Source organism: Gobio gobio (genome assembly GCF_949357685.1).
Source record: "Gobio gobio genome assembly, chromosome: 1".
Classification (NCBI taxonomy): domain Eukaryota; kingdom Metazoa; phylum Chordata; class Actinopteri; order Cypriniformes; family Gobionidae; genus Gobio; species Gobio gobio.
In genome coordinates, this window is record NC_137097.1 from 32,831,830 (window position 1) to 32,844,027 (window position 12,198).

Genomic DNA, 12,198 nt, shown 5'->3' on the forward strand with positions numbered 1-12,198 from the left:
CTGAATACATAAGCTTTCCATTGATGTATTGTGTGTTAGGATAGGATATTTGGCCAAGATACAACTATTTAAAAATCTGGAATCTGAGGGTGCAAAGAAGTCTAAATATTGAGAAAATCGCCTTTAAAGTTGTCCAAATGAAGTCCTTAGCCGCACATATTACTACTAATAATACATTTTTTATATATTTACGGTAGGAAATGTAAAATATCTTCATGGAACATGATCTTTACTTAATATCCTAATGATTTTTGACCACAAATATAACCATGCAACTTATGACTGGTTTTGTGCTCCAGGGTCACATATATTATAACTTTAGAAATGGTAAACAGTGTAGAAATAAAAGTACTGCAAAAACTCACTTGATTAAAAACTATACATAACATGAGACATGAATATATTTTCACATATGTGTCACATATGTACACATGTAACGTGAAGATCAATTTTTAAGCTTTATGTTCTATGCATTTTTTAAATATATTTAACAGTGTTTCACATGTGAATATATAACATTTGTGTATGGGGTTACATGACACCTTCTGCTTCTAATAGTCAAGCTAAATCTCGGGTTATATATTAAGGCATAATTATAGCTAGAATAAATGTCAACCCCAAATAGAAAATGCCTTTAAAAAGATTTAAGTTGTGGTTGCAAGTAAGTTATGTAAGTGTCTGTGCTACTGTAATTATTTCAGCATCTATTGGTTGATCTGAAACATGAATCTTGCATTGTTTGATATTAAATGAACTGACTGTTAAAAGTACTAAATTGAAAGAAGATCATACAGTTTTGTTTCGGCGTTTATACCAAATGTTCTCATTACATATTACAATAATCTTGTGTTTGAAACAATGATTATGTGGACTGAAAATGTGTATAACTGAATGAAATCATGAGATCAGGTTTCGAAAATGTACACATTACTTGTGAAAATTGTACCAAAGCGAATAAAAAAACTATAAATAAGATAGACATCCACAATCTTGCAGATTTATTAATTAAATGATCTTGTATTTTAAGCACTACATCACAGTGACTCATTCTATACTTTCACACAGTGTTGTCCTTCAGTCATCAGACATCTCCACAGCTGCAGTGTTTCTGACTCCGGCTGCCATGATGGCGAAGAACAGGTTGGGGAAGAGAGATCTGACATAGAGAGCTGCTTTAGGGATGATGGAGTGGGCCATTAAAATCTCCTTCTTCTTGCTACCCAGAGTCTTCAGGAGCTCAGTGGCCATTTCTTCAGGGTTTACACCAAGAGACTTCGGTTTGAAGTCTGCAGTTTCCAGCCAGTGTCCGAGCAGAAGGTCCAGGGGAATATAGTGGACAATACAAACAAACAAGATGTTATGAGCTACAAACTGTGATCTTTACATTATGAACTGACAGAGGTGTCCACTCACGTGTTGCTGTGTCCTCGTCCTTTGAGTTTGTGCTGGGAGTTTTTATGAAGGTGTGGTTGACAGTGCTGACGGTTATCCCATAATCCTGAACCTCAGCCCGCAGACACTCAAAGAAAGCCTGGACGGCATGCTTGGATGCAGCATCTGAACAATGCAGAACACCTTACACTGACAAAGATATCTAAATACTCAACATGTTCGTGGATTTATTACTGCTGATTAACCGTATGAACATTAAGGGAATAGTTGTGCTTCCCGTAGAGCAGTTTATTTTAATTATTTAAGCTGGAAAAGAGTTGCATGAACCATCTTCAAACTTTCTCCTGATGTGTTTCATTCAGAAAATAACAGCATGCAGGTTTGGACGGACATGAAGGCGAGTAAATGATGACAGAATCGTCCCTTTCAAACTCACAGGTGGCACGGAAGGGCACCGTCAGTTTCCCCTGAATGCTGTTGACTAGAAGAATGTGACCTGTTCTTCTGGAGATCAGCGACGGAAGAACACCTGTGAGCGTGAATCAAATCGGTTAAAAATGCTTGAACAACAGAGAGTTATTGTTGACAGCTGTGATAAAGTTCACATTTTACCCTTAACCAGTGTGACAGGCCCAAAGTAGTTGACGTCCATGACAATCCTGTCCATCTGGAGGGACAGACTCTGTACAGGAGCCTTCACTTTCATGCTGCTGTTGAAGATGAGGACATCCAGACTGCCGTAACACTCCAGGATCTCAGAGATGAGCTCAGGAACGCTCTCCATATTACTGAAGTCCAGCTCCACCAGTTTGGGTGGAAACGTCTAACAGAAAAGTTAGATTTGAATGAATGCATGTTTCAGACAATGTTCATTCATATTGTTAATGGTAATTCTGCACTCACAAGTGTTGGATCGGATTCACTCATCAGACGCTCAGCAACAGTCTCCAACTTTTCCCAGTTATTTCCACAAAGGATCAGTCTGGCTCCACCAGTATGGAAGAGTTTTGCACATTCTAAAATTACCACAATGTAAATAAAACAAGGCTCAAACATCAAATATGCAATTCATCTGGTTCTAATAATTCCAACATAATGAAACATTAAACACTATTAAACAATATAAAGTCTCCCCCTTTTCTCATTTTGCCCAAAAACACATAAAATAACACTTAATTTGAACAATTTTACTCTACTCGTCAAGTCCCAAGCAAAGCATGCTGGGAACTATAGTTTCAGCAAAAATCACTTTCGAGTACTTAATTGGTTCACATTCACCCCAAATAATTTTTTTCTAGTAGATTGCACATTTTAGAGAATTACATTAATCGAAAGCAAAGAAATCACGTTTAGAAGAGAAACACCATTTTGTTGCTTAGATGTCAAATAATATGATTAAAGGGGTGGTAAAACACCTTCTTTCGAAGGCTTGATTGTGTTTGTGGGTTGCACTGTAACTTGTGTTCATTGCCGTTGCTGTAGTCCTTAGAAATGTATTTCTTTAAAAGCAAATATCTACCTTTGCTTTAAACTTTGAACGTTGTCACTTTGCAGATGTTGTTTGTGCTCAAACAGCAACATTACACACTAGCTAAAGTTAGAAAAGTGAAATAAAAGACCACCCCTTTAAGTAAATTGGACAATATGTGTTTTCCTGTTTTTTCAGTGTGGGTGGGATATATTAGGCAGCAAGTGAAACTTTTGTCCTCAAAGTTGATGTGTTAGAAACTGGGCAAGCATAATGATTTGAGCGAGTTTGACAAGGGCCAAATTGTGATGGTTAGATGACTGGGTCAGAGCATCTCCAAAACGGGGTTTTCCCAGTCTGCAGTGGTCAGTATCTATCAAAAGTGGTCCAAGGAAAGAACGGGGGTGAACCAGCAACAGGGTCATGGGTGGCCAAGGCTCATTGATGCACGTGGGTAGCGAAGACTGGCCCATGTGGTCTGATCAAACAGACGAGCTACTGTAGTTCAAATTTCTTTCAGCAGATAATGCACCCCGCCACAAAGCAAAAATGGTTCAGGAATGGTTTGAGGAGCACAACAATGAGTTTGAGGTGTTGACTTGGCCTCCAAATTCCCCAGATCTCAATTCAGTCGAGCATCTGTGGGATGTGCTGAACAAACAAGTCCGATCCATGGAGGCCCCACCTCGCAACTTACAGGACTTAAAGGATCTGCTGCTAACATCTTGGTGCCAGATACCACAGCACACCTTCAGGGGTCTAGTGGAGTCCATGCCTCGACGAGTCAGGGCTGTTTTGGCAGCAAACGGGGGACCAACACAATATTAAGCCTGATCGGTGTATATGCCCTGTTTGTTTAGTCTTTATTCAGTGTTGTCGTTACATAGGGTAAAACAGTTTTTTTCTTGTTGTTTGATTTAGTCTCCTGGATTGATTCTCTTTTCTTGGTTTTTTTCTAGCGAATAACAGCGATCTGCTAGTTAAAAATGATACATCTCCTCTCCTTCGTCCATTTGCACCCAATACAAATTCAAAAGATGCTAAAAAATATCAAAATTACTTGTTATCCTTTCAATCCCTCAATGAGCAATGGCGAACTTTAGCTCTCTATTTGTATCCTGTTCATTTTCTTGACAAGTTGTTAGTAGTAAAGATAAGATCATGTTTCTATATTTATGATTTAGCCTTTTATAAAAATCCTTCTTTAAATTACAATAGAGGCATATTCATTTTAAAGTACTGCATGACAGAAATTATCCAGTTGTTCTGAAAAAGCAGTACCATTTCCAAGAGTTGAGAGTGAATCCGTAATCAGCACCACTTTGTTCCTCACAGTTGTCTTGGCTAAATGCCTGAGTATCAGACTGTAGAGATAAAAGACACCAGCTGCGACCACCACCATTGAGAGCACAAGCCAAACTGACGTCACATCCAGCCTCTGAAAGAGACATTAAAACAATGCAATTGCATTATTATTGTTTACAGGAATAATTCCATCAAAATAAATATCATTTTAACAATTTGCTCACTAAACCAGTATCAGCAAAACACAAATGATATATTACAGTTACGATGGCATGCATCGAAGAATGTCCTATAATGGGATTTCACTGTAACCAGGGTCTCAAAAGCTCCAAAAAGGTCAAAATAACACTATCAATAGTCCATTTGACTTGCATATTGTATTTTGAGTTCAACAGAAGAAAGAAAGTCATTCAGGTTTGACACTTTAAAAACATTTGCATTAATGCTTTTAAAATATCCTCACCATAATATCACTTATACCCATGGCGGTGGTGTTTCAATAACACGAGACCTTAAACAATTGAAAAAGAATATACATTAATAGGAATTAATACCATTCATAAAGTCATGGATTGACTTTGGTGACAAGTAGTAATGATTCAGTCCAGTTATATTTTTGACATAATATGAGTAGTTTAAATGCATGTGTCTGGGTACTTGTGACAGTCCATACATTATATTAAACAATACCAGTTGTAAAATCTCTAAAGTTTATAATGGAAGCTCTGTGTTCAAACCATTACTCCATGTTGCGAAAAGCTAAATATATTCCAGCCTAGAATTAGCCGGGAATTCCCAGCCTACATTTGTATTACTGCAGGACTGCCCATTCGCACCAAGGACGAAAGATAAAGATAAAGGCTAGTTCTAAAAATCGTTCTCAGTATTAAAGTATAGCAGAGTTAACACCACCACTATAACGATAAATGCACAGAGAAACGATATCATTATCGTTGGATCACTTTAAGAACGTTTTTATCCAGCTCAGCTGATGAACGATTAAAAAAAACATTGACAGCCAATCAGAATCCCTCCTGCTTTAAAGAGTTCGAGCATTTAAAGTGACAGACAAGCGCGAGCTTATAATAAACAGAACGAAATCATCCTCTGGTGCGGACGCTAATATAGTTATCGTTATCGTTCTTGGTGTGAACAGGCCTTAAGAAACAAAGAAACAAAAAATCAATACAACTCATTTTTGGTGATTATTAACAACAACCAAATCAACACAAGTCAAGTCAACACAACTAGACAGAGCTATTGTTCTTCGTCACTTACTAGCACGAGTCTTTAAGCACCTCTGATGTAAACGTGTCTTTTAGGATTAGAAATCAGTCTCAGTGATCATCTCCACTCGTGTCTCTTCTCACACAGCTCTACACACACAGGCGAATACTGCAGGGTTTGAGTGCTTTTAATAGCTCACACTCACAGCTGAAGCTGTTGTATGTATAGCAGCCTGAGAAACTGTTGTTGAGTATCTAAAAGTAAAGCTCTCTAAGCTCAAAAGAGTCTTTGCGACTGATCATTTTTGATGATTTTTTTAAGAGAACGTACTAATATTCACTTTGATTTCAGAACAAAACTGAGCAATTATCAATAGGTACAAGGCTCAAGTCCCATGCAAATTGACCTAATAATAAATCGGAGAAAAACTGGAAGAAAAGAATCCTGGTTGCATGCAGAATTATGACAAACTGTTTTTTTTTTCGTTTAGTTGTTGTTGTTGAAAATAAATTCTAATATTATGATGAAAGAAGAAAATGACTAATTCTAAAGGAACGACTTTGGGATATTATTAGAAAATTATATTTAGCCAAAAACAAATACTGTAGTAATGTAAATAAATCCATCTGTACTTGGAAGTACTTTGATAACTTATTTTTTTTAATCTCTCCAAGCAATGTTTAATTTAACAAAATGTTTCATACACATATACAGTATTTGATATAAAAAGTTTAGTTGGTTCCAAATGAAATATTGACGATTTCAGAAATGTTGCTTTAAATTAATGGCATATAAATAATTTAAAAGTAAAAAAATAAATAAATAATAATAATATAGTTACACACAAAACACAAATGGCAGCTCACATAATTTAAAGCAAAAAAAGTTTTTAAGAAACTCAAGAAAATTCCAGAATTAATTTGTTTGCTGTGTGATTCAGATTGTTAAAGGCAAGCTATTAGTCAAAGATGATCCTGAACTGTTTTGTTTGCTGGCAATACATGAATCTATATACTGTAGTTGACCTTTATAAGGGTGAGTTACAGTAATGTGGCAGTCATTGACTGTTTTCTCTCCCTATTCTGCTCTATGCTCACAAATTGCACATCTCGCACACGCACACACACGCACACACACACACACACACACACACACACACACACACACACACACACACACACACACACACACACACACACACACACACACACACACACACACACACATGTTGGGTTTTCATGTTTTATGGGAACTTTCCATAGGCGTAATGGGTTTTATACTGTATAAACTGTATATTATCCCCCTACACTGCCCCTACCCCTACTCATCACAGGAGACATTCTGCATTTTTACATTGTCAAAAAACATCATTTAGTCTGATTTATAAGATGTTTTCCTCATGGGGACCATAAAATGTCCCCACAAGGATGAGGATTTCGGATATTGCCATCTTTGTGGGGACATTTTGTCCCCATAACGTAGGGATTACCAGTCCACACACACACACACACACACACACACACACACACACACACACACACACACACACACACACACACACACACACACACACACACACACACACACACACACACACACACACACACACACACACACACACACACACACACACACACACACACACACACACACACACACACACACACACACACACACACACACACACACACACACACACACACACACGTCTGGTTCACTATCAACCCCTAACCCTACCCATCACACAAAACTTTCTGCATTTTTACATTTCCAAAAAACTCATTCTGTATGATTTATAAGCTTGTTTCCTCATTGGGACCTCAATTTAGGTCCCCACAGTTACACGAGTCCCCATGAGTCTGTGTGCATTCAGGACCCCACCAGGATAGAAACACATTACACACACACACACACACACACACACACACACACACACACACACACACACACGCACACACACATTGAACATAATGGTTATCATCTAAGATAAATCACTTATAATGTAAAAATAATTCATTACATTTGGCAAACAATTAGTAGAAACTATGTCTATAGAATCTGTATCTATAGAAATCTAAAGAAGTTCCAAATGATTCATTGATCAACCATTAAGATCAGCTTGATTAACTAATAAACAAATATAACTGAACAAAAAGAGATGCTATTCAAAAGTTGTAAGAGCTTTATAAAAGGCAGTGTCTGTGAATGACGTTTATAGATGAAACACTTATTTTGTGTTGTGAAAAGGATACATTGTGATTTTGTGTATTGTACTAACACAATTGAAAACATGCTGAAATGTTTGAAAAAAGTTCACTTATTTACTTTATATCGTGTGAGGATCTGTTGCTCAGTGGTGAGGGTCAGATCAGGGCTGCGTTCCACTCCACTTTTAGACACGCACTTGTGAACTTCCCTAAGCACTTCCCCTGGGGGGAATCCCTGCCACCATTTTGAAGTGCGTTCCACTTCGTGAAGTGGAAAAGGGGAGTTTATATGCACAGACCCTCACTCCCTCGAATTTGACTGAGGGAGTGAGTCTACAGTTGTGTCCCAAATGACGCACTATACACTATGCACTTTTACACTATGTATTTATGCACTATGTACTCAACTGTGTAGTGTACACTGTAAAATCTAATTAGTTAGACTTAAAAAAGCATGCAAACCGATTGCCTTAAAAACCAAGGGAAATAGGAATAGTATGTTGTGCTAACAAATGCCTAATAGCTGTCTAAATCATTAACTATAATTAATTATTCAGTCAGAAACTCAACTTTTAAAAGCAGCCTATTTATTACTTATCTTCCTTTGAAACCAAATCATTGTGATTTCTTGTTGCATCGCCGCATCTATAGGAAGAGAATTACAATAATATGAATGTTCCAAGTGCCAAACCAAAGTGAACACTGATCACCATAATGGTGAGATCTTTTGTTTGTTTTTTTGCTTGACAACATGTCACTCAAACCAATCAATTAATCTTAACTCGGGTTTTCTGAGTAAACAAGGAATAGTATGTGAATAGTACAGATTACTAGATTTGTACAAAGACATTAAGTAAAGTTAACTAAAAAGTGTTAGTTAGAATCACTGTTGGATTTTACAGTGTATGAACTTTACATGTTTTTTTTTTGTGATTCAAAATAGAATCTATTACCTCCCATCTGTATTTATAAAATAAATAATAAATCAACTCCATAGTGGATTCCAAGTGATCAAGGGCTTAGGACATTCCAGTTCAGCGCAAAGGTTCCGCCAGTAGTGGACACTCATGCAACGTAAGCAATGGCGCACATCCAAGTGAACGAGACGGAGGGAAGTTAGCATGAAGGGCATGATACAAACCAACTCATAAGACAAGAATAACTCAAAAGAAACCCTCATATATTAGCCAACCTTTTATAATAGGCCTACTGATCTCACGATATACATTGAACCCCTTTCAAACATGAGATCACAAAACAAAAAACGTATTAAAACAATACATATTTTAAAGCTTTTCAAATTCATGTAACTGCCCTAATATTAGACTTTATTTCAGTTTTTTTTTTATTATTATTATTTGTACATGTTCATATGTTTTAGTTGATGTTGTTATTATTTTGTACTTGTCTGTAATTGAACTAAGCTAATTAAAATAAATAAATAAAAACGATCTGGAACGCAGAACTGACGTGAGAGGGCAATACACGTCATCACTGCGCCTCTGTTGTTGTTGCTAGTGTTTGGTGACGTCACATCATGGCGCGACACCTTCTGTCTCTTCCCTGTCGGTGGTTCACTCAAGGATATCAGAGCAGCAAACGACTCAGCAAACACAAATGCTGCGGATGTTCTGACGTCTCGAATCTAAATGTGATTCACGACAGACACAATCAGCGTTTCACAATCACTCTTGACTGCGGCGGTAAGAGAAAATAACATTCATTCGGTCTCAAAACCCGAGATGAGCTTCTGACCATCAAAACCGCTGATTCACACGCACTGTCCACTAGATAGACAGCACACTAGCATATGAGACAGTCTCGAGTCCTGTATGTGATTTTATGACACTGATATCAATATCCCCTGTCTGTCGTGTGAATCAGGAGCAGCGAGCAGTGCAGTGCTGAAGTACACCACCATCAGTCATGATCAGGTGGAGTTGATGTCTACTGAGGTCCCTCAGTCACACAGGGGTAAAGGTGTAGCTGCACACCTGGCAAAGGTCAAACCGCTCTTCATCTTCCTCAGTTCTTCAAGTTTACTGTTTCCTGTGACTCATTAATCAACTTCTTTTCTTCTTCAGGCGGCTCTGGTTTTCGTGGTTGAAGAAAATCTGAAAGCGAGGATATCCTGTTGGTACATTAGGAAATATGTGGATGAAAATCCACATCTGAGATACCAGGCTCACATTGAAGATAAATAAAGACAGAATTAAACCCACAACACCTTCAGAGAAGTTTTTACGTAGATACCATCTAAGTGACCACTCTACTGCTTAGCAACAGCCTAGCAACCACTCAGCAACTGCCTAACAATTCCCAAGTTACACAAACCACCCTAACAACGCGCTAGCAACCACCTGAACACACTGTTTTACATTTAATGTGTTTTTAATGTCATTTATTCCTATGATAAAACTGAATTTTCAGCATCATTACTCCAGTCTTCAGTCACATGATCCTTACGAAATCATTCTGATATGATGATTTGATGCTCAATTGTTAATAATAGTTAATATTGAAAACAGTTTTTGCTATTTAATATTTGTGTGGAAATTGTAAAGATTTTATTCAGGATTCTTTGATGAATAGAAAGTTGAAAAGTTCAGCATTTATTGAAATTTCACTTTTAATTCATTTATTTTACTGTGTCCTTGCTGAATAAAAGTAACCATTTCTTTTTTTTATCTTACTGACTGAACATTGTTAATACATAAAAAAATTTAATAACTAATCCACATTTTATTGCTTCACGTCATCACGTTCAGTTTGGGGCAGGGCTTGATGTTTTTCGCCAACTCACCTGCAGTGATGCCAGTAACGCGTTACTCTAATTTGACCACTTTTTCCAGTAACGAGTAATCTAACGCGTTACTATTTCCAAACCAGTAATCAGATTAAAGTAACTTATCCAAGTCCCTGTGAGTTACTTTTTTTGTCATTTTCCTTAGTAAAAATATATATTTTTGCTTTCTTGTTTAGTCTCAGCAGGGGTTTTCCTGAGAATTACGAGGCGGCCGCTCCGTCTGTCGACAAAACTCAAGACAGGCAGTCACTTGTTCAGATTAGGCATGTCGTGATAATTAAATAATCATCAGAAATATATATTGTCACATTATCCTTCAGCAATCATTATTAGAATATTATTATTTGCTAGTAGCCTACAAAGTCATCTAAAGCCATTCCATAGCTGAATGTCTTTCCTCCGCTGTAGCTGTCAATCATTCTCCGTTCAGCAAAACTGCGCGTCGTTCGGTTCCAGTCAGCAGCAGCACGGTAAAGCTCACTCCATATGATATATTCCCGTTATAATACTTGATATGTTGATAAAATAATTTATCTTCCAGGAGTTTATCTAGCGGTTTCTGAAAGATGTTGTGCTCGCTACTCAGGTGACAACACAAGGACTATTAATTAGCATCACACGCACAATAACCAGAATTAAAAACTGTGAAGAAACAAATAATCAGTGAATGTTTGGACCGATATAGGCTACATAGTAGACTAGGATATGTGGGCTCAACGCTCATCTTCTCTTTATGCCGTGGACTTTTCAATGTGCACTCGCGCTGCACTGCACACTCTGATTCCATGTTGCTTTAAGCGCATCATTCTGCACCCGGGATGGGCATAATCGCTTTGTTGCCGCTCTGTTTTGAAGCGTTTCATATATTTTCATAGTTTTGTGCACTTAAAGATTATTAAAAAATATATTGTTCTCACGGATCGATCAAATATTTGTTGTCCCTTTACAGAGCTGCACATTATGTTTACAATAAAATATAAATCTTGTAATTTTATATTATTTGTGTAGGCCCATATCATTATTTACATTCATATATAAATTAAAAATGTTTTTCATAATTGTATTTAATAAGAACACAAAGTAATTTGTACCTTTTCATTAACATGTTTAGGGTTTTATGTTTAGTGTTTTATGTTTAGTGTTGGCAGAAACGGTTGTCATTTTTATGTTGAGGCTGCAGAGGTGTTGTTGGCAACTGATGAATGTAACTAATAAAGTAACTTGTAATCTAACTTAGTTACTTTTAAAATCAAGTAATCTGTAAAGTAACTTAGTTACTTTTAAAATCAAGTAATCTGTAAAGTAACTAAGTTACTTTTTCAAAGTAACTGTGGCAACACTGCTCACCTGTCTGTCACCAGGGCTCTCAAGTTTGAGAGAGATTTTGGCGATGGCAGCAGGGGTTTGGGTGGGGACGAGGTTCTGATCTGAAAATTTTGTTTAAATAAATATATAATAATATTTTTATTTATTTAATTCAACATTTATGTGTGTGTGTGTGTGTGCATAGTATCAATTCTTGCATTTCTCTATTTCAAAGATGTCAGGGAAGAGGCAAATTAATAATCCATAATAATTTGGAATATATTTATTTATTTTTTCAGAATTTACTGTGTTGTAAATATAATGTATTCTGAAGCAATAGTCTCATCAGTGTTCAATCAGCTTTGAGATATTTAAATCTGCATATCTTTGATATTTTTACCTTTTATGAAGGGCATTTCCCCATAATCTTATTAAATATAGGCTATGCTTCAGCTTTCATTTTATATTCTTAAATTTGATCTATAAAT

General features: G+C 36.8%; 2 protein-coding genes across 3 annotated transcripts; one reads left to right on the top strand and one right to left on the bottom strand.

The window, feature by feature from the left end:
- Nucleotides 1-384: 384 nt before the first annotated feature.
- On the bottom strand, nt 385-5,562 carry dhrs7ca (dehydrogenase/reductase (SDR family) member 7Ca). 2 transcript variants are annotated; one of them, XM_079831446.1, is made up of 8 exons: nt 5,444-5,555; nt 4,629-4,676; nt 4,142-4,298; nt 2,296-2,408; nt 2,005-2,215; nt 1,829-1,921; nt 1,414-1,557; nt 385-1,286 (listed from the first exon to the last, which is right to left on the bottom strand). In XM_079831446.1, exons 2-8 carry the CDS (start codon nt 4,647-4,649, stop codon nt 1,075-1,077), a joined length of 951 nt encoding a protein of 316 aa, XP_079687572.1. In that variant the 5' UTR covers nt 4,650-4,676; nt 5,444-5,555; the 3' UTR covers nt 385-1,074. The 2 variants fall into 2 exon arrangements, with proteins under 2 accessions (XP_079687572.1, XP_079687573.1); XM_079831447.1 differs by lacking the exon at nt 4,629-4,676 and having other exon boundaries at nt 977-1,286; nt 5,444-5,562.
- Nucleotides 5,563-9,097: 3,535 nt separating this feature from the next.
- LOC307129132 (protein NATD1-like) lies at nt 9,098-11,635 on the top strand. The gene is made up of 3 exons (XM_079821329.1): nt 9,098-9,302; nt 9,484-9,602; nt 9,684-11,635. Exons 1-3 carry the CDS (start codon nt 9,137-9,139, stop codon nt 9,801-9,803), a joined length of 405 nt encoding a protein of 134 aa, XP_079677455.1. The 5' UTR covers nt 9,098-9,136; the 3' UTR covers nt 9,804-11,635.
- The last annotated feature ends 563 nt before the right edge of the window (nt 11,636-12,198 follow it).